Below are 27,923 nucleotides of genomic sequence, written 5' to 3' on the forward strand. Positions count from 1 at the left end.
AAAATATGAATTACATTCAGATTATTAATTGGTTTATGTTAAAACTAATGGATGGAAATTCTATATGCAATTTAAATACATAAATCTTATGTTTAGATCTTATGTTTTTTTTTTTTTTTTTTTTTTTAGTGTGTTCACGTTGGCCTAATTGGATTAAATTGACATTTTTAATGTTTTTGTTTCGTTTACACTTTCATAGAGGACATCACAGCAAAATAACTATGTAGGGCTAGCACAAGATGGGAAAAGTTTTATTAATTCTTGTTTACTTGTGTTCATTTAATTTATTTTTATTTTAGAGCATTTAATGTGCTTCTTAACAATATTTTATTTATTACACACAAGTTATTTATTTATTTATTTATTTTTTTTACCCATCAGCCCTCTGTGTCTAAATAAGAAATAAAAGTCCCAGAGTTAAAAAATGTGTAAAACAAGCCTGTGTGTGACTTGGTATGACTTGATGACTAAGTTGCGACTTGACTTGACTTGACAAAGAGTATGACTTGACTTGACTTGACTTGACTTGACTTGACTTGATTTGACTTGACCCTTACAACAGAATGACTTGGCTTGACTTTGACTTGCAATGTTAAGACTTGGACTTGACTTGAGACTTGAATTTAGTGACTCCCACCTCTGCCAGGTACACATCATTTAATCTGAGTGTAATTTATCATCTGTTTCCATCTGATATTTTTTTTCAGTAATTTTACACCCGGTCACTTCCACAACATCTACCAGTTCTGCGTCTACAGGTGAGTGTGATACACTTCCTTTCCTCCAAGTATACGTTCTGGTGATAATTTCTGTCTTGTTAAAATTACAAGATCTATGATTAGAGACACCAGACATGAGCTTGAGACACGGACAACTTTACTTTACGAGCCAGGCCATTTGGAATCCAAGCTTGTGATCATGCAGTCATGATCACAAGTCATCTGCAGATGAAATGTACAGTAAATCATTATCCTATCTGTTAGTTACTATTGTAGCAAATTAGCTCTATGAAATATTAATAATCAATAATAACTGGTTATAATTGATTATGAATATTTGGATCATTTAATATAATTAACTTAATGTTGTAAATTAATATTACAATCAAATAACCTGTTTGTCCCATGAACACTCAGGATTAATTGTTTATTAATTCTAAGAAATGTACATTTCCGGGGCATGGGAAATGTCTTTCTTACTTTATAGTACTACTGAGAGCAAGTAGTCAAAATTTATGATTAGGGACTCCAGATATGAGCTTGAGACACAGACAACTTTACTTGAACAAGATTTTATTAACTAGACTAAACACTTAAACTACTCTAAAATACACATACATACATGCATTCAGTTTCCAAGGGAAAGAGAGCTGAAGCAGAATACAGGAAAGCAAGAAGTTATAGCATGGTTTGAAATTCAGCAGATCAACAGCCTTGAGCAAACCATTAGTTTAGTTCTAACACGCCCTTCTTTAAAAGGGGCAAGGATACTTAACCCTCCTATTACCTTTGGGGTCAATTTGACCCCATTCAGTGTTTAACGTCTCTAAATACATACTTAAAAAAAATTGTTTTGCTTCATATTTAAAGACTTTTCCTAATTTAATGGGGACAACTGGGTAAACATAAAATTAACATGATGATAGGTTTTCAATGTTCTGTACGTACTTTTGTAGCATCGGTGTTCTTTGGGGTCAATTTGACCCCAGGCTCATTTTGCTGTATAAAACCGTATAAAACATATAAGAAATATCAATTTTTTTTTGTTGTTCACATTGGTGATTAGGCACAAATCCCACATTTATTTTGGATGATATTGAGGTCATTATAAATTGAGATTTTATGATCTTCAAAAACCTTCACTCTGCTTTAGGGCCCTAACCTGACATTACCGTATAGGCCTACTTGAAGTATTGCGAGAACCACTGATAGTTCACACGATATAGTGGAGGGGGGAATCATAATTCTCACAAGAAATTAGATATTTCCAGTGCCAATTATATATTTCCAGGGAAAGGAAAACATAATTCTTGCAAGAACTTTGATATTTTGTGCTGTGGGGGAGGGGAAAACATAATATAGGGGATGAGCAAATGTATGAAAGCTTCCACAGAAGCCTTATAAACCATTTCTCTTTGTGAGCTCTCTCTTTATGCTCTTTCTCAATTGAAAATGACCTCTTAGCAAATTTTTTTTGGGGGGGGGGTTTGGGTTCTATACGGACCTGTTCGCCAGCAAGACACCAGTCGACCCGCCCGAAATGCAGGACGATGCCATACCAGCCATCCCGTCAGTGTTGACCAGTGAGGTCAGGCATGCGATCCAGAACATCCAGAAAGACCGGGCGCCAGGGCTGGACGGAATCGGGTGGACCAATGCTTTGGGCAGCATTGGCCAGCCGTTTCAGCCGCTACATGGCGCAGAGAAGAACACCAGATCAATGGAAGACGGCCAAGACAGTGCTGTTGTACAAGAAGGGTGACCGCGAACAGCTGAGGAATTATCGGCCAATCTGGCTCCTGCCGACCGTGTACAAGGTTTTCACCAAGGTGCTGTACAACCGACTAGCCAGGCAGTTGGACGAACAACAGCCACCCGAACAGGCCGGCTTCCGGTCTGGCTACAGCACAATGGACCACATCCACGTGCTAAACCAACTGCTTGAATGCTGCCGGAAGTACAAGATGCCCTTGGTACTGGCCTTCGTAGACTACGAGAAAGCCTTCGACAGCATAGAGATCAATGCCGTACTGCTCGCCCTACAACAACAGGGCATCTCCTACGAGTACGTGGACCTTTTGCGGGAGCTGAACAGCGGATGCGCCACCAACATCACCTTGTTCGACCGGACACTTCCCACTTGAATGACAGGGCCACACAGCTGTGGCCAAATTTGAAATTTTTGCTGCTTCAGTTGTTATGATGTTGATTCACATTTTTCTAGATTATTGTGCAGAGTGATCAGAGGCATTTTACATCATTTCAAAAAGCTTTATCACAAAACCCCAAATTTCACTGTTTTTGTCCTTGGCACCAAATTACCAGCTAACATCATTTTACTAATCATATCATCAGCACACAATTGCTATAAGGAAGGAAGAAGTGCTTCCAATCATTGTGTTCTTCTGTTAGCAATGGTTTCCTCCAAAGAAAGATGGAGGATCATCTTTGCATCAAAATGGCCTCCATTTACCAGATCATCAAGAGCTTCAAGAATAGAGGTTCGGCTGCAGTGAAGAAGGCTTTAGGATGTCCCAGAGTGTCCAGCAAGTACCAGGAACTTCTCCTCCAGAGGAATCAGCTAGGGAATCGTGTCACCACCAGTGCAGAACTGCTCAATATTGGCAGCAGGTGGGTGTGAGAGCATCTGCACACAGCGAGGCAAAGACTTTTGGACAACAACCTGGTGTCAAGAAGGGCAGCAAAGAAGCCACTTCTCTCCAATAAAAACATCAAATATTGGCTGAAATTCTGCAGGAAGTACAAGAATTGGACAGCAGAAGACTGGTGCAAAGTTAATGTATCTGATTAGAACATCTGGAAAATCGATTGTCCAGAGAAGAAAAGGTGAACGCTACCATGAGTCCTGTGTCGTGCCAACAGTGAGGCATCCTGAGACTATCAATGGGAGTGTCATATTGACCACAAACCCATCCTTGATAAAATATATTGTGTAATATAATAAATAAAAAGCTATTAAAACATTAGATAACAGAATTTTAGATAAATCAGTGACATTTTGTAGTGATTTGCTAATTTGTCCATAGTCGTGCAATAGGTATTCTGGATGTATAATGGGTGGGGGTGGGGGTGGGGGGTTGGTGGTGTTTTATTTAAAGGGCTATTTAAGTAGTCAACAAAGAAACATAAAGTACCTGACTTAAACCTTTGGGGAAAAAATCTAATTTTGGGGGTTTAAATTGCTGGGGTCAAATTGACCCCAGTGGGTAAAAGATGTCGGTAGATTTGAGGGTAACAGGAGGGTTAATGCATCAAATAATGAGACTAAGTTTGATACTTGCATATCTCGCCCATTTGAATTAAACTGTCCTGATGCAGTTGATCTTTGCTGATGTGGTCTTGATGAGAGAGAACCAGTGGGAGTCAGAGGATCTTTGGTGAATGGAAAGACCAGGCCGCAGCCTGGCACAAGCTTGGGGGTCCTTAGAAAGTTCTAGTTCAGCATCATATTCACATCAGGATTCCAGAAAAGGACTAAGAGAGTAAGAGGACTAAGAGAGTAAGAGAGCTGATCTTGTGATCAGTGATTTTTAAAGAGTGAAGATGTCACACCCTCTGGAGGTGTGTGAGCCAATCAGAAGGTTTCCCTTTGGAGGGAATGTTTTTACGACCCATTGTGTTCTAGCAGGGCATTTGAATATGTAAATTCATTGGGTGTTTAAGAAAAGAATCTTCAAGATTCTTATAATACTAATGTGTCACAAAGTTAGCAAAATGTAATGTAAATGAACAAATGGGGGACGAAGATTGGAGTTTATAGAGACCAAACATGCCACACAGATGATTTTGGTTAACCATAGTATGCAAAGTCTGAAACATTAACCCAATAGAGTTTACAAGAATACAAAAGCCAAACCACCTAAAAGGAAAATGGGATGGGACAATTATATACATGTTTATATATTTCTCAAGTGGTTATTTATAGAATATATAGGATTAACAGGGTTTATTTCTCCAGTAAGAATTAAGTGAGAGTCACAGCTCTCTGGAAATTCCTTTTGGGGTCGTAAAACTTCTTATCAGTCTTAATGTGTCCTGTTACAGGACACCGAGTTTTGCCAGTGTGTTAGCTTCATTTGGCAATGGCAATCCATGGTGGAGTTGATGGGTCGTAGGGTCGAGGTGGAATCTGGGGATTGGAAGTTTGATGTGGACCTGATGACTGGAAAGCTTCTGGCTGATCCATGTATTACACAGCAAAATCCCCAGTGTTAAATCAACAGTGTTCAGAGCACATATGGCCCCACTCTACAGAATGTTAAAGTATCACTAAATCAGAGTTAAAGTTAATGAGATCAGTAAGTGAGTCTGAAGCATAAGATTTTGCCATTTTTAATATAATAAGAGGGTTTTAAAAAATCTTTGAACAGCTCTATCATTTAGACATACAAACATCAATAATTGGTGCATGGACCTCAACAACAGTGACCAACAAAAAGCATGTTGCAGTGAATTCTATGGCCACCAATCAAAACTCACCCATGGCTCTAGCATGCATTGCAACATGAATAAATTATGAGCTGAATTGTCTTAGTAATTTATTTTATTCTTTCTATTTTATTTATTTATTTATTATTATTATTATTATTATTTATTTTTAGCAGTTTGTTTTATGCTCAGAGTTGATCTGTATATGAAGAGTTCAGATGCAAAAGTCTCTAAGTGCCATCTGAAATTTTCTTCTAGAATGATCATTTTTTATAAAGCTTGTATATTTTAGTTAAGTCATTTCACTTAAATGACAATTAATTGGTAATCTTCATTGCCATTTAAGTGAAATTATTGAACTTAAATATACAAGCTTGATAAAAATGATCATTCTAGAAGAAAATTTCAGATGGCACTTAGAGGCTTTTGCATCTGAACTCTTCATATGCTCTTTGTCACCGTTGTTGAGATTAATACGCTGATTCTTGATGTGTATGTGTGCAAAAAAATTAGTGCAAATAGCACAGTATGATATTCTGTACAAACAATTGCTGAATCTCATGCTGTAACATCACAGGGCTGATGTAATCAATAATGTAAAAATAACATATTAGCTATATATAGTCAGAAATTGGTCAGAGAATGAAATCAGTTCATCAATTATCTACATGATGATTGTGTCACTATTATTCAGCACCTGCAGACATTTTTTGTGCTTTCTTTTGCCATAACAAATGTGTTTTATAAACAGTTAAAGCAGCCAGAATTTTTTTAAGTCAAGGGTCAAGAGCCCAATTAAAACAAACACTGATCACCATAAAGGTGACATTTCTGCCGTGCAAAGGCAAAATATCGTAACTTCGTTTTTGGCCGAAAATGAGTTATTTATATTTTTGGCACATTCAAGACCTCCTTTATCATGTGGATGAGTATCTTGAATCAATTCCGTTGTTTTTTCGAGAAAATAATGAGTTGTCTTAACAGTAACTTCCAAAAGCCCATGAGAAACCAAGGCAGAACACCGTAACATCAGTTACTGCTCTTTGGCTTTGTTTTGGAACCCTCAAATTGAGTTACGGTGCTCTGCCTTTGTTTAGCCACGCGTCAATGTGAAGTTACTGTGCCGGTGTTCTATCAAATAATGCTACCTACCAGATTGTACTGTTATCTGCCTTTGTTTTAATGTCCATTAAAATTAAAATTACAGTGTAGCCTGTGTATTTTGTACAGCTGCCATCAGTCCCTCTAACTTCTGATGTCCTCAGAGCTTTGTCCTGCACAATTGCGGTCAGAACATTTAGTATGGTCTAAACCCGCTCCATCGTCAAACGTGCGATATCGATCGCGAAGGATTATGCAGAGTTGACAGAAAAATGTTACACATTGCCGTATCAGATGAATACAACCAAGAACTAAAGCCCCGCCTCACCCAGTTCGGGTACCGGACCTGGGGTGCGTTTCCCGAAAGCATCGTTGGCCAACTATGGTCGCAAGTTCATCGCAATGTCCATTGAACTCTATTGGTAACGACGGAACTTGCGACCATAGTTGGCCAACGATGCTTTCGGGAAACGCACCCCTGTTTGAAACACTCATGCATCTAGCTGGCAGAGTGCCAAAACTTCGCCGGCGCCTTCAGCACCGCCCTAAACACGGTCGAGCCAATAACGCTGGACTAATATATCTATGGAGGTATTTTGTCATGTCAAATGTATTAATAATGCCATCAGAATGCAACCAAAGCACAGGATAGCAATAAGTAGATGGCTATAAATAATTTAAATCATACAAAATAAATGCCATGATCACTAGATTTTATACAGGTGTTACTATAATGATTTTGTTAATGGTGATCAGCAACCAAATATTGATAATGTGGAAGTTACTGCCTTTTGCCTTGGCATAACTTCTCACTTTTTGCTGACAATACAAAGGCAGAGTACAGTAACTTTAAAATAGTGGTCAAAAGTCAATTTTGAGCTCAAGATTTTTTTTATGTATATAATTTTCATTACTAAAACATCTATTTGCGAGATTTCCAGTGTCCTACCTATAATTAATTTGACGGGACAACTAAAAATCTTTAAAGTCATTTTTCTCAGTTCCACACTCTAGCGACTTAAGGTCTTTTGCCTTTGTAGGGCAGATTAAAATGGTGACTCTTTCCTTAAGTGATTCTGCTTGTTAACATCAGGTGTTCATCACTAAGGGTCAATCATCACTCAATTTATCACTTAATTATCTCACTAACTTTAACACTGCTTCGGAGTAACTTTTCAGAGTAATTTTAACTCTCTTGAGTGTGGACTCTGAACAGAGTTAATTCAACACTGGGGTTTTTGCTGTTCAGGACCATCCACAATGAAGGAGTTGGGCTTAATCAGCGATGACTTGGAATCGGCTGGGACCAGCTGTGATTGTAGCACAGCCAAAACCTTCTCATAAAGCTAATTAAACATAATTTCTCAGCAACCCAGTAGGGCTGGGCGATTTAAATCGCGATATTGTTATGCGCATCTCGTCAGTAAAGCCGGTTCCTTGATTAGTAGTAAATCGCCATCACCTGCTTTCAGATGGAGTGGCATTTACTACAAAGAGCCGTAGTTAACTGACAAGCTGAGCCATATCGCATTAATATCCGGACGTATCGCCAGCGATATTTAATGCGATATGGCTCAGCTTGTCAGTTAACTACGGCTCTTTGTACACAGCAAACACTCCTGTGTTAGATTAACACTCCTGGGAGTGTATGAGTCCACACTCAAGAGTGTTTAAGTTAATGAGATAATTAAGTGATTAATTTAGTGATGATTGAACATTATTGAAGACACCTGATGTTAACAAGCAGAATCACTGAAGGAGAAGATCTCTTGTAAGCCACCGTAATGACGATCAATGGTTGCTTTAGTTGGACTCTTGACCCATATATTATTAACTTTAGATTTTGTTTGGCTGTTGTATCTGGCTTATAATCGCCATTTGAACAAGGCACACACAGACGTCAAGATTCAGCCTATGCATCTCAACAATGGTGACGAGCAGAATATTCAATTAGGAAAAGTAAATTACATAGACAATTCAGATCATAATTTATTCATACTGCAATGCATGATGGGAGCCATTAATGAGTTGTGATTGGTGGCAGCCACTGCAACATGTTTTATTATTGTCACCATTGTTGAGATTCACAGGCTGATTATTGATGTCTGTGTTTTAAATGAATTTATCCGAATATCTTTTGATCAGAACAATGTTTATTAAATATTTTGAATTAAAGTACTGCTAATCATAGGCTGAAGAATCAAAAAACTGCTGCTAACAAGATAAACCAAACTATCTCAATAAATTTCCTTTTTCAGATCACAGCATGATTATGTCAAAACATATCCAACACTATAAGATAACATTTTACTTTGTTCATTTAACTGTTATAAATCAATAACAGCAGACAAACAACAGTAAATATTAAAGTAAACATATAATGGTCTAGAGCCCAACTAAAGCAAACACCCATCACCTTAATGGTAACTTACAATTTGTGATTTTCTCCTTCAGTGATTCTGATTGTTAACATCAGGTGTCTTCAATAATGCTCAATCATCACTAAATTAATCACTTAATTATCTCATCAGCCCTAATGCCGCTCCATCTGAAAGCAGGTGAGGGTGATTTACTACTAATCAAGGAACCGGCTTTACTGACGAGATGCGCATAACACTATCGCGATTTAAATCGCCCAGCCCTACAACCCAGCGTTGTGTCTGTACCTCAGGAGTGGGAGTGTGAGCGGGGCTCCAAATCATCACGTCAAACTTCACCAACATGCCCTCGATGACGGTCGCTGTTACCAGCTCACGCACCTTGACTGACTCAGCATTGGGCTTGGTAATAATACATAGTGAGCAGCCGGGGTATTGGGTTAGGCACACCAGGTTGAGAAAATACCGTGTGTGATCCTCGAGTGTGTGATCCTCGAGTGAGCGACCCCCTGATTCAGCAGGAGATTAATCAAATATGAACATCTTGTCTTGGTCTCTCGTTCTGACGGGGTTGCTGTGTATAATCCACAAGACTATGCCTGACTGAATGAACCACTAATAAAGACTTTTGATTAACGCAGTGGTTCCCAAACCTGTCCTGGAGTACCCCCAACACTGCACGTTTTCTTTTTCTCCCCAAACAAACACACCTGATTCAACTCATCAGCTCATTAACACATGTTTTAATGAGCTGATGAGTTGAATCAGGTGTGTTTGATTAGGGAGACAAAGAAAACGTGCAGTGTTGGGGGTACTCCAGGACAGGTTTGGGAACCACTGGATTAACACAATGAGAGCACAGGCACGACACAACCTAACAAAACTACAACATTCACACAACTTAATCCAATTAAAGATTTTTTTGATGAAGACCATAAAATAAATCTTGATTTAGTTATTTGACTATTACAAGGTATTCTTACTCACAGACTATTCTTACTCTGAGATTATTCATTCAATACCATTGACAGTCACTGTTGCAGATCTCAGTTACAAATTCTGATTATTGAAGGTAATGATTTCAGAAGAATCCAGAATAACCCCATTTGTATTTGTCAAGTAATGTATTTTACCAGTTTTATCATTAATAAGTAAAAGATAAATGTAAACCAATTCACAGCTGATTATTCTCACAACATTTCTACAACCACAACCACAGCCTCAGCCAACCCCACTGATGTGACTTTTAAAAGGAACTTCTGTTTAATTCATGCTGAGTTTTCTCATTTCAGGTCTGAATATCACACTGCTGGAAGAATGCAGGGTAAGTTGAGACGAGTTTCTGAAACTGCGTTGGGAAGTTTGGAAAACATACCAATAAAACAATGTGGAAAAAACCAACATATTAATGTGCTATAATGTGCACTGATGTTTCTTTTACTTTTTAGGAAAACACCAACAGTTAACTTTTATTTCACTTTAAAACAATTGAAGAAAAACATTATCAAAATGAAGAAATGTTCCACAGTGCACACAGGGGCCAGTTTTTATTTTTTATTTTTTATTGTTATATGTATTTTTTATGTTTCAATTGTGATTTCAGGCCATAAGACGATGTGTAGAAAATCTTCTTGACCAGGTAGAGAACATTACAGCTATAGAGCTCCTTTTGATCGTATAAGAGAAAAATTGCAAAACAATAATTATTTGAAACATAGATATAATATACTTTAGAAATGCCTTCTTTTGTTTCAACATCTACAAATAATCCTATGTATATGGTCACTAAAACTAGGATGTAATTGAAATGTTGGATGTGGTCCTCGATGCTTCAGAGAAGGTTTTAGTGTCATCATCAGCTGACCCAAATAAACTGGTGTCATATGGAAACCGTGTGTTAAAAGCCAGTGAGAAGCTGGTGTCCATGCTGGTGACGCCGACAAACACAACTGCCAATGTCAGTTTTACTCTTGACACTGTGGGTAAGTGAATCAGAATTGTGAATATGCTGTGACTTAAATCACTGAGTTAATGTGCATAAGTCTAAGATGTGTGAAATATCTGTTGACATTTTTTTAGATGGCCTAAAAGTAATTTTAGATAGTCAAAAGTAGTAGATCTCCTCATGCAACGTAACATGAGGAGATTAAAGATGGAGAGCTTCTTAAGCGTCGCAGATAATTTTTTATCTAAGTTATCATGCTTTTCATTGAAATTACAAGTTCATGACATTTCCTCATATGCAGTCAGTTCATTACGTTGCATTCAGAGATCGACTACTTTTGACTGACAAAATTCCAGCCACCGGAAACACTAACTGATAAAGTGAGTTGTACAAAATCTTTCTTTTTAGTAAACTTTTAGTAAACGAAAATACGGTCAATCTTAAAAGTGGCGTTTCCATTCTAATTATGTTTGAAAGTTTGACTCGGGTAGATTAACAAAAAGAGCCTAGGTTCAATTTTGGCGAGAGTTACCCTTTAAAATACACATAATTCATGGCTCAGATAAGGTCTAGTTCTGGTTTATTTCTTTGCTCTTGGCTGACATGTGGCATTGCTATGGCCTGCTTGTTGCCCAGATCTGGCAAACAGAAGTGAGCCACCCAAGGGCCGTCATTCCATGTTGCATGTGGGCCAGAGTATCTTTCCACGGGTGCCAGTTGGGCCGAAACAATGTTGTGATCCAGCAGTGTCATAATCATTAATGAAGAATTGTAAATGCATGATAAGACACAAACATTTTGAACTACTGTGTCAATTATACACAAAGAGACAATCAAAAGCTTCATGCTGGGTACCTATTCTTTGTGCAGTGAGTGCACTTTGACCTCACATTGTGACCATGTGAGTATCCTGGGAGCTCACGGTTAGATCAAATTGTTGACAGGGTTTCCATCTAAATTGGTTATATCTCTTAAGCCAAGTAGTGAATACTTTATGAGCAGTAGGATAATCATATTCATCTGCAGTCATGCAGAGCCAAAGCAAAACCAAAACAATGTTCTTCCACAAAAGGCATGCAGTTTTGTTTTGACTGTGAGAGGGGCAAATGTGACATAGCATAGGCCTAACTTTAACATAACTGCACAGCAAAAACTCCAGTGTTAAATTAACACTCCTGGGAGTGTATATGAGTCCACACTCAAGAGTGTAAAGTGTTAAAATATGAGTGTTAAATTAACACTCAAGAGTGTTGAAGTTAATGAGATAATTAAGTGATTAATTTAGTGATGATTGATCATTATTGAAGACACCTGATGATAACAAGCAGAATCACTGAAGGAGAAAATCACAAATTGTAAGCCACCGTTATGGCGATCAATGTTTGCTTTAGTTGGGCTCTTGAACCTTTTACTTTATATTTTATATATTTTGCTTGTCTGCTGTTATTGATTTATAACAGTCAGATGAACAAAGAAAAAATGTGATCTGATGGTGTTGGTTATACTATGACAATCATCATTTGAACTTGATCATTGAACTCATTAAGATCCTTATTTCTGACTTAAATTTATGTTGTTGGTTACAGCATAACTGTGAATCTGCATACATATCCACAATTTTAGATATAATACAAAGGATTTCTTAAAAGTTGTTTTGAAAAAAAAAATCTTTCTTTTAGGCACACACAGACGTCAAGATTCAGTCAATGCATCTCAACAATGGTGACAAGCAGAATATTCAATTAGGGAAAAGTAAATTACATAGACAATTCAGATCATAATTTATTCATACCGCAATGCATGATGGGAGCCATTAATGAGTTGTGATTGGTGGCAGCCACTGCAACATGCTTTATTATTGTCACCATTGTTGAGATTCACAGGCTGATTGTTGATGTATGTGTTTCTCAAGAAATTCATTTGAAAGTCTTTTGATCAGAACAATGTTTATTAAATATTTTCAATTATATGAAAAATACTGAAAATCATATTCTGTAGAATCACAGAGCTGTTGTAATAAACTAGTTAAACCAAACTATCTCAATATGTTTAGAGTTAGTTTAAATAGTTTTTCAGATCACATGATTATGTCAAAACATAACCAACACCATCAGATCACATTTTTTCTTTGTTCATCTGACTGTTATAAGTCAATAACAGCAGACAAGCAAAATATAAAGTAAACATAAAAGGTTCAAGAGCCCAACTAAAGCAAACACCAATCACCATAATGGTAACTTACAATTTGTGATTTTCTCCTTCAGTGATTCTGCTTGTTATCATCAGGTGTCTTCAATAATGTTCAATCATCACTAAATGAATCACTTAATTATCTCATTAACTTTAACACTCTTGAGTGTTAATTTAACACTCATATTTTAACACTTTACACTCTTGAGCGTGGACTCATATACACTCCCAGGAGTGTTAATTTAACACTGGAGTTTTTGCTGTGTGTATTTTTTTAATCAGAGGTTGAAGTCTTCATGGTTGGACCACAGGTCACCTTAGATAAAATCCCTCGACTTGACACAACAAATTCTTCTGTGGACATTGATCTCATTGGGATCGCCAAGAACAACGATGAAAGTATGTGAAATGTTTTAGTTTGATTAAATAAAAATAATAATGAATTGATTGTTGTAGTATTGCATGTAAGCTTCTGTTTCTGTCACACAGGATCATCTGCTGTGGCTTTCATGAGTTATAACACAATGGAGAATCTACTGAAGCCCGACTTCTTCAACACATCAAATGACACGATTAAAACCATGATGTCCACTGTTATCTCAGCTACTCTTCCCAAAACCACCAACACTAAACTCACCAAACCAGTCAACTTCACCCTCAAACACATCAGAGTGAGAGACTGAAACGTGTTTTTGTCCAACCTGAGAACTGATGAACATCTGAAAACATCTAATATACAGTTTTGTTATATTTTCTTCATGTTCTTTCTTCTTTCTGCAGGAGTTTGACCCCAACGGTTCTCTGTCCTGTGTGTACTGGAATATCAGCGAGTGGATTGTAGATGGTTGTTCTGTTTTAAAGACCAACAGCAGCTACACTGTGTGTTCCTGTGTTCATCTGTCCACATTCGCTCTCATCATGCAAACCAGCCGTCCACCAGAGGTACGAGAACATTTATAGTGAGCATTGAGGAACAGCACAGATTTGGCACTCATGTATTCTGACTTGTTTTCTCAGAGCGACTCACTGCTGGACCTGTTGAATTTGGTGTGTGTGATCGTGGGGCTGGTGTTCTTCAGTTTGGCCCTGTTGACCTTTGCCCTTTGTCAGTGGAGTCCTGGAGTGAATAATGTGGCTCGAATCAACCTCTGCATGAGTCTGCTGTTGGCTCACCTTCTGTTCCTGCTCACACAACAGTTCCTGAGCCTCATACGCCCTCATCAGGTGAGGATGATGAAGGAGCCCTACAGCTCAGCACAGTCTCACTGAGAATCATCATAACCGTCTCTCATGATCTCCAGGTGTTGTGTGCCGTGATATCAGGTGTGCTGCACTTCCTCTTTCTCTCCGGCTTTGTGTGGATGTTCATTGAAGCTGTACTGCTCTTCATCTGTGTGAAGAACCTATCACAGATCAGCTCCAAAAAGAGGGAGGTGCTTAGCAGTGGATTCCTGTGTGTGATTGGATATACAGTTGCTCTGGTGGTGGTGGCCGTGTCTGTCGGGCTGCTTCCTGAAGGATACGGAAGTGAACAGTGAGTTATTGTTGTTGTTGTTGTTTTAGTTTTAAGTTCATTTGATTAGAGATAAAGCAGCTTGGGTCTTTTGTGACATTTCTTATCTGATAAAATATTTTTACACACACTGTAAAAGCACATACAAGATTAAAAAGACTAAAAAAGTCAACACCAGACATAGTATTTTTGACACATTCATTCAGTTCTTATTTTATGTTTCCTCTAAACAGTTGCTGGATTAAAATTGATAAAGGTTTTATCTGGAGTTTTCTGGGTCCTGTTTGTGTCATACTAGCAGTAAGCACTTTTTTTTATTTCCTCATGATTTTAATTTATATTAAAGGGAAAACGAGGTGATAAATTATTATTTTTCTACTTTTCAGTTAAACATGATTCTCTTCATCAACATCATCATCAGTCTGAACTCAACTCTCAAAAATCTGAACGCTGAAGTTTCACAGATGAAACAAACCAAGTAATAAACATTCTGATTTGAACACTCCATATATATATATATATATATATATATATAGAGAGAGAGAGAGAGAGAGAGAGAGAGAGAGAGAGAGAGAGATATATATATATATATATATATATATATATATATATATATATATATATATATATATATATATATATATATACATACATACATACATATATATATATATATATATATATATATATATATATATATATATATATATATATATATATATATATATACATATATATATATATATATACATATATATATACATATATATATATATATATATATATATATATATATACATATATATACATATATATATATATATATATATATATACATATATATATATATATATATATATATACATATATATATATATATATATATATATATATATATATATATATATATATATATATATATATATATATATATATATATATATATATATATATATATATATATATATAGTCAGTAAAGACATTAACTTTTTCTCTGCAGGATTATGGTATTTAAAACACTGGCTCAGTTTGTGATTCTTGGTTGCTCCTGGATTCTGGGTTTCTTCATTAATGGCAGGAAGGAGCTGGAGATCCTCTTCCTGATCTTGAACTCCCAGCAGGGAACCTTCATCTTCCTGGTCTATTGTGTCCTCAATGATGAGGTCAGACATCACTCAATTTACTACCATATTTCATTCAAAACTGAATATGAATGAATATTACAGTTGTTTTCATGTCTTGGCAACCTGTTATTTTTTATAGAGAAATGTAAGAGGCAGTTGTTTAATCTGTTACTATTTTTCCATTTCCTTCCTGTAATGGAATGTTAAAATGAGCAAGTGTCAGAAATTTAGATGGCAACATTGTGACGGCCCAGATCCGGCCCACATCTGGCCCACATGCAGCACGGCCCTTGGGTGGCTCACTCCCCCGTCAACACGTGAGATCATGTGATGATCACAGTGACATCACACCATTCTCATATGGTGATGCTCACAGTGTCAGTAATATATGAGCTCACTGTGAATTCAAAATGTTGAGCAGGTTGAGAGGAGGCGGTTCAAATATCAGTCACTAGGGGGAGATTCTACTTCCTGTTTCTCAACACTATCACAGTGATGTCACAGTGGTGTCACATGTATGAGTGCACACCAGATAACAGATTTTTCTTATAAGAACATTCTCCAAACATACAACCAGAGGTGTATAGTCCAGGGGTCAGAAAGTAAAAGTCCTGCCATATGTTTATTCCACCCATGAACTCAGCCAGCTGAATTAGCTGAAAAACTGTGCTAATTGCCCTGTAAAATAATGGTAATTTACTGGCAGTGGCAGTTGTGGTTGCCAGCAATGTACTGTTAATTTACAGCCCTTTACCGTTAATTTACAGCTCTCCTTTTTTACAGTATGTTACCGTAAAATACCATGGAGGGTAACTCGTATCATTTGGGAAACCGATTCCTTCAAACAGTTCGAGGTCAAAAACTAGTATTTATACTGATAGTACTGTGAACTGACTTCATTTGAGTCCACTGAAAATTAATATCTCTTTATATAAAACTGCAAACACCTAATGTGTAATAGTGAATTCATTAAAAACATGATTTTAGCTAAAGTCTTCTCAGTTTGTATATTAGCGAACAAAGAACACATGTATGTGCTAAAGTACTTAGCAAGGAGATTGTCACTGCATCAGCAACTACACAGTTACTGCCTTTAAATAAAGCAACCGGCAGCAGAACATCAGTGTTTCTCTGTTCATCTTTGACTGAAGCACAGGCTCTACTCTCCAGCACAATGGTGGTGACCCACAAAACCAATGAATTAAACTAACAGATCTCTCCTGTATCATCTTGTGCAAAAACACATAAAACATTTCAGTTTAATATTTACTTTCCTTATCAGTTATTGTTTAATAAATCTGACTGTTACATTTTACAGTATATTACTGTTTTTCCTTGATTTCATGGTAATCTACTGGCAGCTGTGGTTGCCAGTAAATTGCTCTTTTTCTACAGTTTTATGCCGTAAATTAATTTACAGTTGATTACTGTTAAAATACGCTTTTTTGGACACATTTAACCCTTTAACCCCACTGCAAAATCTTCAGTTTTAAATGAACACTTGTGTGTCCACACTACAGAGAGATGGAGTAACACTGAAGCAGTGTTGAAGTTAATGATATAATTCAGTGATTAATTAACTGATGATTGAGCATTAGTGATGAACACCTGATGTTAACAAGCAGAATCACTGAAAGACAGAGGAACAACAAGAAGATAAAAAAGCGAAACACAAGAACTACAATTGATTTCAGACACAGAAGACATTAAATCTCCGAAGATCTCAGCAGAGGAGGATTAAACAACTCCACAAACAGCATTACCAGCTTCACTTATTACTAACCAGACTGACTTTATTGGTTTAATTGTAGTTTTGTTTCATTTGACATTACCATTATGGAGATCAGTGTTTACTTTAGTCGGGCTCTTGACCCTTGACTTTAACAATATTTTTCCTTTAGTTTAGCTGTATTAGCAAAACTTATTTTTGCTGTATTGCTCAGCTGTATCGCTGTGTTTTTAAGACATAGCAATGCCACATGTCAGCCAAGAGCAAATAAATAAACCAGAACTGGACCTTATCTGAGCCACAAAACCTGTGTATATTAAATATGGAGTCATCTCAGCCTTAATAAGCCTGTTAACATGCAGAATCACTGAAGGAAAGAAGAGAACAGAAAAAAGAGACGAGCAGAAACACAAGAACCATAACTCGGGTCGTTTTGGCAGCTTGGTTTCAACAAATGTTATTTTTGCAGCGATTATGATTTTTCATTCTGAAACCTGCAGTACGCTTTTATAAAACAATGACTTCTTAAATGTCGAAAGATCTAAGAAAAATTTGATTCCTTGTGTCATGACCCCTTGAAATTGATGTCATGAAGTCACTCAGCTCCTCTTGTCTCATTCTTGTCCAGGTCAGACAGCAGTTCAGGAAGTTCTTCAGATGTCTTTACTATGGACTCAAACCCAAACACATCAAAAGTGTCCAGTAAAAATATTGCGGACTACAGCATCCAGATTCAGGAAATAAATGAACTGCCATTATCGTACAGTAAATTTAAACTACAACAGAATCAACGCTTTCAGATTAACTAAAGTCTCAAATTCTGTCTGTAAATATTAGCTATAGCCTAATGTTATACTGGTCTTATTTTATAGCTGTCATTAATTAATTAATTTTGATCTATTATCTTTAACTATTAGTTTCTTCATATTATTCTTGTATTTGTCTTTCTTTATTTTTTAGACCTGTGTGTGATATATTATACTTGAGACCCTTATATTATACTTAGTTATTATTGCTTATCTTTTAATCGCCTCTATTATTGTGCATACATGTTTAGTGTGTTAAGACAGTAGATGATTTGTAATTAAATTATTCGTATTGATATTAATCAGTAAATCTATGAATGTTTCATTTGACTTTTTTTGGGGGGGGGGGGGGTTTCCAGCATTTTTGAGTTGCTAGTAAATATGAATAAAATGATCGGAATTCAAAACCAATTACTGACTTTTTATAACAGATCCATCATGATAATAATATTAAAGTTTTAATAACAAACATGTTACATGTTAATCTATTCATGGGATATAATAAATTGCAGCTTTTTTGAGGGATCTCTACAGAATCTGCCTCTTTCACTTCTAATGTCTAGATCAAGGATGGGCAAACTCTGTCCTGGAGGGATTGTTTTGATGGTTGCTATCTATCTGGGACCCTAATCAAACACACCTGGGGCCTGTACCATGATGGTAGTTGAACAAACTCAGGGTTACAGGATTAGTTTCGAGTTGACAAAACCAAACCAATCCAACCTTGCTTTGTTGGTACCATGATGCTGATCATCAACTTTCTCTGTCAACTCAGGCTTTGATCCTGAGTTTAGGAGTTTAGGTGTGACATCATAGCAAACAGCCAATCACATGCTGAGAAAGAGTGAAACTGCCATTCATTTCACGCGAGAGAAGCTTCTCTCTTCTGCAGAATATTACTAGAGTGAAAAATGTTAAGAATTTAAACAAATTTACACAGCAAGAAGAAAATAGCTGTCTATGAAAGAGGACAACTAAAAGAAAAAGTCTTGCTATATCAGTGCAAGTAAAAGTTGTGAAGTTAATTTATACAGTTGATAAAGTTATAGAGAGAATTGAACATTTAAGCTCACATGTAGTCATTTTATAGCTTTATCTATTGATTCTAAAGTGTATTTATTTTACCTTCATGTATTTCTTCATTTAAACTGTGCGTAATTATAATTAATTACCTACACAGCAAAAACTCCAGTGTTAAATTAACACTCCTGGGAGTGTGTATGAGTCCACACTCAAGAGTGTAAAGTGTTAAAATATGAGTGTTAAATTAACACTGAAGAGTGTTAAAGTTAATGAGATAATTAAGTGATTAATTGAGTGATGATTGAGCATTATTGAAGACACCTGATGTTAACAAGCAGAATCACTGAAAGAGAAAATCACAAATTGTAAGTTACCATTATGGTGATCAGTGTTTGCTTTAGTTGGGCTCTTGACCCTTATATGTTTACTTAAAATTTTGGTTGGCTGTTGTATCTGAGTTATAACTGACAGATGAACAAAGAAAAAAAAGTGATCTGATGGTGTTGGTTATATTATGACAATCATCATTTGAACTTTCTGACGAAGATTTATGTTGTTCACACACAGACATCAAGATTCAGTCTATGCATCTCAACAATGGTGATGAGCAGAATATTCAATTAGGAAAAGTAAATTACATAGACAATTCAGATGATAATTTATTCATACCGCAATGCATGATGGGAGCCATTAATGAGTTGTGATTGGTGGCAGCCACTGCAACATGCTTTATTATTGTCACCATTGTTGAGATTCACAGGCTGATGTCTGTGTTTCTAAATAAATTCATTTGAAAGTCTTTAGATCAGAACAATGTTTATTAAATATTTGGATTATATGAAAAATACTGAAAATCATATGCTATAGAATCACAGAGCTGCTGTAATTAACAAGTTAAACCAAACTATTTCAATAAGTTTCGTTTTTCGGATCACAACATGATTATGTCAAAACATAACCAACACCATCAGATCACATTGTCTCTTTGTTCATCTGACTGTTATAAATCAACACAGCAAAATCTCCAGTGTTGAAATCCTGGTGTTAAGGACTTTTAGAGTAAAGAGTTAATTTTCTGGTGTTGAATTTCAAGGAATTAACACTGCTAGTGTAAACCGCACCCTCTGGCTGGTGAAAATGCATAGAGTTACTAAATTTACACCGAGAGAGTGTTATTAGTTACATCCGGGACATTTACGCGCTGGGCACGATGAAACGACCTGAAACTTTTTTTCACAGACGCCATTTTCTTTGACTCGCGATGCCAGGCATACGAGGAGGGAAAACGCAGATATTAAGTGTTTTATCGCATTTATATATGCATTTTATTACATTATATTGTTTTATTACAATATTTATGTGCTGTGAACGGCTAAACCGTTCTCAGAAAGGCATTTTCGTTGACGCACGATGCGGAGCAGACCAGGATGAGGTTGCTTTTAAACAGAGAAACGACAAAAGTAAGTGTTTTATCTAATTTACAATATGTATTTTATAACATATTGATTTATAGAGAAATTTAAATGCTCTGCGTGCTTAAACGAGCCGAAACCTTTCTCAAAGGAGACATCTTTGACTCATTACGGAGCTGACGACGACGAGATTTGCTTGTAACGTTAACAGGGAAAACACCGAAAGTAAGGGTTTTTAACCTAATTTACAACATGTATTTCATGGCATTATATTGTTTTATAACGATATTTATGTGATGTGCATGCCTAAACTGATCAGATTACAAAAGGGATAAACCACCCCTTTCAATCCGATAGAAATTTCATTCAGATCGAGCTCAATCGGATCGATTAAGGTGTTTACATGCAGGTTTTTTAGTCCGTTGAGCCGTCAATCCGATTATAAGTGTCCATAAACGCAGCTACTGTTACAATGTGATGTTGGTTCAACATCATGTTTGCACTCTCAGAAAATGAAACAACAACTATAACTGACTTAAAGCCACACAGCCTGAAGTCAACTGGAAATAAAATGCAATAAATATCTCAAGAGCTCAGCAGAAGTTCTTTTTGTCAATTAACAGAGGTTTAGATGTTGATGTTTTATTGAAAATATTTGGTCACCATTATGGCGATCCGTGTTTCATTTAGTTGAACAGTTTGACTCTTGGCTTTAATGTGAGTGTGTGATCTTTGCAACAGTGTGTACTGCAACACATAATTTATTGCAAATAAAGCCAGAAACAAAGGTATTCAGTTGAAATAATAATCAGCATCATATTTCAGTAATTTTACCACTGACCAAAAGAGGATATTTTTTATTAAAATTTATATTCACAAACAATACTTTTTTTGCCACAGATCAGACATTCTGAATTTTGATTTTTTTTAAAAACATTAAAGGAAAATATTTTTAGATACACATCCTAAAATCAAGATTCACTATATGAATCTCAACAATGTCACATGCTTCATGCTGCAATGCATGTTGGGAGACACCATAGTATAAAACCAGCATGCATTGGTATGAAGCACATCACCATTGTTGAGATTTGTATGCTGATTCTGAATGTTGTATGCTGATTCTGAACGAAAATTCTGAACGTTCGATCTGTTGCAATAAAGCAATAACCACTTTGTTGTTGTGGTGGAAAATTAGTAAATTATTCTGTAACACTTTATATTACGACCCGCAAACAACTGCGTAAGTAAACCGAAATTACGGTGTACGTTTTTGTAATTATAGTGTACTTCCATGTACAGTGAGGAAAATAAGTATTTGAACACCCTGCTATTTTGCAAGTTCTCCCACTTAGAAATCATGGAGGGGTCTGAAATTGTCAGAAATCACAATGTATGATTTTTTAACTATTTATTTGTATGATACAGCTGCAAATAAGTATTTGAACACCTGAGAAAATCAATGTTAATATTTGGTACAGTAGCCTTTGTTTGCAATTACAGAGGTCAAACGTTTCCTGTAGTTTTTCACCAGGTTTGCACACACTGCAGGAGGGATTTTGGCCCACTCCTCCACACAGATCTTCTCTAGATCAGTCAGGTTTCTGGGCTGTCGCTGAGAAACACAGAGTTTGAGCTCCCTCCAAAGATTCTCTATTGGGTTTAGGTCTGGAGACTGGCTAGGCCACGCCAGAACCTTGATATGCTTCTTACAGAGCCACTCCTTGGTTATCCTGGCTGTGTGCTTCGGGTCATTGTCATGTTGGAAGACCCAGCCTCGACCCATCTTCAATGCTCTAACTGAGGGAAGGAGGTTGTTCCCCAAAATCTCGCAATACATGGCCCCGGTCATCCTCTCCTTAATACAGTGCAGTCGCCCTGTCCCATGTGCAGAAAAACACCCCCAAAGCATGATGCTACCACCCCCATGCTTCACAGTAGGGATGGTGTTCTTGGGATGGTACTCATCATTCTTCTTCCTCCAAAAACGTTTAGTGGAATTATGACCAAAAAGTTCTATTTTGGTCTCATCTGACCACATGACTTTCTCCCATGACTCCTCTGGATCATCCAAATGGTCATTGGCAAACTTAAGACGGGCCTTGACATGCACTGGCTGCTGGTTTAAACAGGGGAACCTTCCGTGCCATGCATGATTTCAAACCATGACGTCTTAGTGTATTACCAACAGTAACCTTGGAAACGGTGGTCCCAGCTCTTTTCAGGTCATTGACCAGCTCCTCCCGTGTAGTTCTGGGCTGATTTCTCACCTTTCTTAGGATCATTGAGACCCCACGAGGTGAGATCTTGCATGGAGCCCCAGTCCGAGGGAGATTGACAGTCATGTTTAGCTTCTTCCATTTTCTAATGATTGCTCCAACAGTGGACCTTTTTTCACCAAGCTGCTTGGCAATTTCCCCGTAGCCCTTTCCAGCCTTGTGGAGGTGTACAATTTTGTCTCTAGTGTCTTTGGACAGCTCTTTGGTCTTGGCCATGTTAGTAGTTGGATTGTTACTGATTGTATGGGGTGGACAGGTGTCTTTATGCAGCTAACGACCTCAAACAGGTGCATCTAATTTAGGATAATAAATGGAGTGGAGGTGGACATTTTAAAGGCAGACTAACAGGTCTTTGAGGGTCAGAATTCTAGCTGATAGACAGGTGTTCAAATACTTATTTGCAGCTGTATCATACAAATAAATAGTTAAAAAATCATATATTGTGATTTCTGGATTTTTTTTTTTTAGATTATGTCTCTCACAGTGGACATGCACCTACGATGCCAATTTCAGACCCCTCCATGATTTCCAAGTGGGAGAACTTGCAAAATAGCAGGGTGTTCAAATACTTATTTTCCTCACTGTAGGTATAAGGGAACAATATGTTAAGTTTTGGGTAATAAAGGGGTAACAAGCAGATATACAACCTGCTAAGAACTTCGTAAGTAAACCGAAATTATGCCATTACCATTTATTTATGGATGAAAAAAAAAAAAAATCAACATTAATTGCTGAAGCAAAAGAGATGCTGATTCAATACAGTTAACATTGGACACATTAAATTTTGATGGTTGCTGTCTATCTGGGACCCTAATCAAACACACCTGAACCAGCTAATCAATGTCTTCAGGATTACTAGCTACAGACAGGAGAGTTGATCAGGGTTGGAGCTAAACTCTGCAGGACAGTGGCCCTCCAGGACCGAGTTTGCCCATCCCTTTTTTATAATCATCATGAAATACACTGATTCACTGATGTCTTTTGAATCTAACAATTGTGTTGTTCCATTAGTATATTCACATCACAAATCCTGTGTTACTGCAGCATGAGATCCAGCTATATTATAGCAGCAATATTGTGGCTCAGATAAGGTCCAGTTCTGGTTTATTTCTTTGCTCTTGGCTGACATGTGGCATTGCTATGGCCTGCTTGTGGCCCAGATCAGGCAAAAAGGAGTGAGCTGCCCAATGGCCGTCTTTCCACGCTGCATGTGGGCCAGATCATCTTTCCACATGTGCCAGATGTGGGCCGGATCTGGGACGTCAAAATGTTGCTATGTGGGTTACCACTAAGCCACATTTGCTTATTATTATTTTTATTTATTTTTTTGATTGTTGTTGTTATTGTTGTTGTAGTATTGCATGTAAGCTTCTGTTTCTGTCACATAGGATCAGCTACTGTGGCTTTCATGAGTTATAACACAATGGAGAATCTACTGAAGCCCGACTTCTTCAACACATCAAATGACACGATTAAAACCATGATGTCCACTGTGATCTCAGCTACTCTTCCCAAAACCACCAACACTAAACTCACCAAACCAGTCAACTTCACTCTCAAACACATCAGAGTGAGAGACTGAAATGTTTTTGTCCAACCTGAGAACTGATGAACATCTGAAAACATCTAATATTCAGTGTTGTTATATTTTCTGCATGTTCGTTCTTCTTTCTGCAGGAGTTTGACCCCAACGGTTCTCTGTCCTGTGTGTACTGGAATATCAGCGAGTGGATTGTAGATGGTTGTTCTGTTTTAAAGACTAACAGCAGCTACACTGTGTGTTCCTGTGTTCATCTGTCCACATTCGCTCTCATCATGCAAACCAGCCGTCCACCAGAGGTACGAGAACATTTATAGTGAGCATTGAGGAACAGCACAGATTTGGCACTCATGTACTCTGACATGTTTTCTCAGAGCGACTCACTGAAGGACCTGTTGAATTTGGTGTGTGTGATCGTGGGGCTGGTGTTCTTCAGTTTGGCCCTGTTGACCTTTGCCCTTTGTCAGTGGAGTCCTGGAGTGAATAATGTGGCTCGAATCAACCTCTGCGTGAGTCTTCTGTTGGCTCACCTTCTGTTCCTGCTCACACAACAGTTCCTGAGCCTCATACGCCCTCATCAGGTGAGAATGATGAAGGAGCCCTACAGCTCAGCACAGTCTCACTGAGAATCATCATAACCAGAGTTGTATAGTCCAGGGGTCAGAAAGTATAAGTCCTGCCATGTGTTTATTCCACCCATGAACTCAGCAGCTGATTTCACTAATTAGTTCTCTCTCCTGTCTGAATTAGCAAATACAGGTGATTGGAACAAAATACTGAGGAGGACTTTTACTTTCTGAACCTGGACTTTACACCTCTGCATAGCAATGCCACATGTCAGCCAAGAGCAAAGAAATAAACCAGAACTGGACCTTATTGTAGCCAAAAAATAGTAATTTCAGCCACAGCCTTAGATTAAATCAACTGAAGAGAAAAGAACACATTAAATCTGTGAAGATCTCAGCAGAGGAGGATTAAACAACTCCACAAACAGCATTACCAGCTTCACTTATTACTAACCAGACTGACTTTATTTCTGTCAGACGTCTACAAAAGTTTTATTGAGAATTAACAGAGGTTTAACTCTAATGTTTTTCATTTAAAGTCACCATAACAGTGATTAGTGTTTCCATTAGTGGGGCTCTTCACTCTTAATATATCTTTTGTCTTTTTTGGCTGTTGTGACAGTGTGTTTGTCAAACACATTTGCAGCAGCAAAGAAAGCTAAAGTGAAATGAGATCAGGTGATGATGGTTACCTGTTGATGATTTTATAATCATAATGAAATAGACTGATTAAGTGAGATATTTTAATCTAATCCCTGTGTTACTGCATTATGAGATCCAGCAATATTATAACAATAAGTTAGAAGACTTTTACAAACATGAGCATGCAAAAAGCAGTTTATTATGACACACACATACATCAACAATCAGCGTATGAATCTCAACAATGGTGGCAATCAAAAGTACCTTGCTGCAATGCATTCTGGGTACCAGCATAGTACAAAACTCCCAGCATGCATTGCAACATGAATAAATTATACAGCTGAATTGTCCTATAATTTTGTTTGATTCTAAGTATTTGCTTTATTTTTTGCTGTTGTTTTTGTTGTGAATTAGTATCTTTTCAGTGATGTTCTGAATTAATCTGTTCATCTAAATATTTGTCATTGTCACCAATGTTAAGATTTATACGCTGATTGTTGATATCTGTGTGTGTCAACATAAAGCATTTTTTTTTTTCATCTTTGTTAAAAAATTTAAACCGATTTATATATTGCTGGATCTTATTCTGCAGTAACGCAGGGTTTGTGATGTGAATATATTAGTGGAACAACATAATTGTTAGATTATAAAAACCTCAGTGCATCAGTCTATTTCATGATGATTACAAAACCATCACCAGGTAACCATCATCACCTGATCTCATTTCACTTTAGCTTTCTTTGCTGCTGCAAATGTTTTTGACAAACACACTGTCACAGTGGTAAAAAAAGACAAAATTTTGTATGAGAGTTAAGAGCCCAACTAATGGAAACACTAATCGCTGTTATGGTGACTTCAAATGAATTTACTTCATGAGATGACTTCTACTATCTGACCCCTGGACTATACAACTCTGATCATAAACGTCTAAAAGAGGGAGGTGCTTAGCAGTGGATTCCTGTGTGTGATTGGATATACGGTTGCTCTGGTTGTGGTGGCCGTGTCTGTCGGGCTGCTTCCTGAACGATACGGCAGTGAACAGTGAGTTGTTGTTTTTAGGTTCATTTGATTAGAGGGAAATATAGCAGCTTGGGGATTTTCTGACAAAAGATTTCTAATCTGATAAAAAAAATACATTTTTACACACACTGTGAAAGCACATACAAGATTAAAAAAAACACTTTAAAAAGTCAACACCAGGCATAGTATTTTTGACACATTCATTCAGTTTTATATTGTTGCAGTTGCTGGATTAAAATGGATAAAGGTTTTATCTGGAGTTTTCTGGGTCCTATTTGTGTCATACTAGCAGTAAGCACTTTTCTTATTTCTCATGACTTTAATTTATATTAAAGGGAAAAGAGTTTCAGAGGTTAAATGGATGTCATGAAGTCATTCAGCTCCTCTCGTCTCATTCTTGTCCAGGTCAGACAGCAGTTCAGGAAGTTCTTCAGATGTCTTTGCTGTGTCAAACAACACTGAGGACTACAGCAATCACGATCAGGAAATAAAAAGTGCCATTATTATATGGGTATTTTATATAACAGAGTGAATGTTTTGGGAATTTTAAATCATAATTCTAATTGAATAATAGGAAAACATGTTATACAAGTGTCTTATTTTATAGCTGTTAATGTTATTGATGTAAAGCTCTTACATTTTATTTAGTCTTTTGTAAACAAGATTTTTTGGTGGAGGGTGAAAAGCATATTTTTACAGAACAACCTAAAAACGGTTTCATGTGTGCATGGTGAAGGGAAATAAATGAATTTACATTCATAATTGTAAAGTTATAAATGTGTTAATCTCGCAAAATTATATTTTTGTTTGTGAAGGTCAGAAAGCTGTTTCTTTTTGTAAGGACCCATTTTACAGTACACTACTTTAATTGTCTCATACAAAATATGTCATAAATGTATTTTCAAGAGGGAGGGCCAGAGGATTTATCGGTAAAGTGATATAAATTTAAAAACTAAGCTATAAAAAAAATATTAAAGGAGAACTCAGGTCAATTTTAACATTGAGCTCATTTTTTGTAAATGTGGAGTGCTGTCATTACAGAGAACAACAACAACAAAAATCGTTGTGTTGCCTACACCGTGTTATCCTCTTTTTAAAATTTGCACCCTGTTGACTTCAATGGGGCAAGTTTTAAATCTGCTTTTAGCCTCTTAACATCCTTGATGTGTCATTACAAGTGCACAGCCATATTAGATGATTTCTTCAGAGTGAACACGGGTGAATCTGACTGCAGTAGATGTGAAAGATATGGTTAAAAATGAAGTTAATTCGGCCAGCGCTCATACCTGTATTTACATCCTGTTTTCGGTCGAAGTCCACAGTAATCGATTGTCGAGTTCACGCGCATAGGTTTAGTTACCTATGATCACGCGCGTGAACTCGACAAAGGATTACTGTGGACTTCGACCGAAAACCGGATCTCCTTTAAATCCTGTTTTCCTTTAAATGTGTAACTAATGTCTCATTCAAAGTAAATCTGTGTCTTG

The 27,923-nt window shown here is 36.9% G+C and overlaps 1 protein-coding gene across 1 annotated transcript; it reads left to right on the forward strand.

Annotated features, from left to right (window-relative positions):
- Window positions 1–3,177: 3,177 nt before the first annotated feature.
- LOC308687921 (adhesion G protein-coupled receptor E3-like) lies at window positions 3,178–26,948 on the forward strand (the record flags this gene model as incomplete). The annotated part of the gene is made up of 14 exons (XM_081360741.1): window positions 3,178–3,354; window positions 4,785–4,926; window positions 9,940–9,971; window positions 10,251–10,322; window positions 10,443–10,629; window positions 13,065–13,181; window positions 13,272–13,453; window positions 13,563–13,724; window positions 13,800–14,006; window positions 14,084–14,316; window positions 14,529–14,595; window positions 14,682–14,773; window positions 15,296–15,458; window positions 26,842–26,948. 14 exons carry the CDS (start codon window positions 3,178–3,180, stop codon window positions 26,896–26,898), a joined length of 1,890 nt encoding a protein of 629 aa, XP_081216867.1. The 3' UTR covers window positions 26,899–26,948.
- Window positions 26,949–27,923: the final 975 nt, after the last annotated feature.

This window comes from Scardinius erythrophthalmus (assembly GCF_964197995.2).
Source record: "Scardinius erythrophthalmus genome assembly, chromosome: 3".
NCBI lineage: Eukaryota > Metazoa > Chordata > Actinopteri > Cypriniformes > Leuciscidae > Scardinius > Scardinius erythrophthalmus.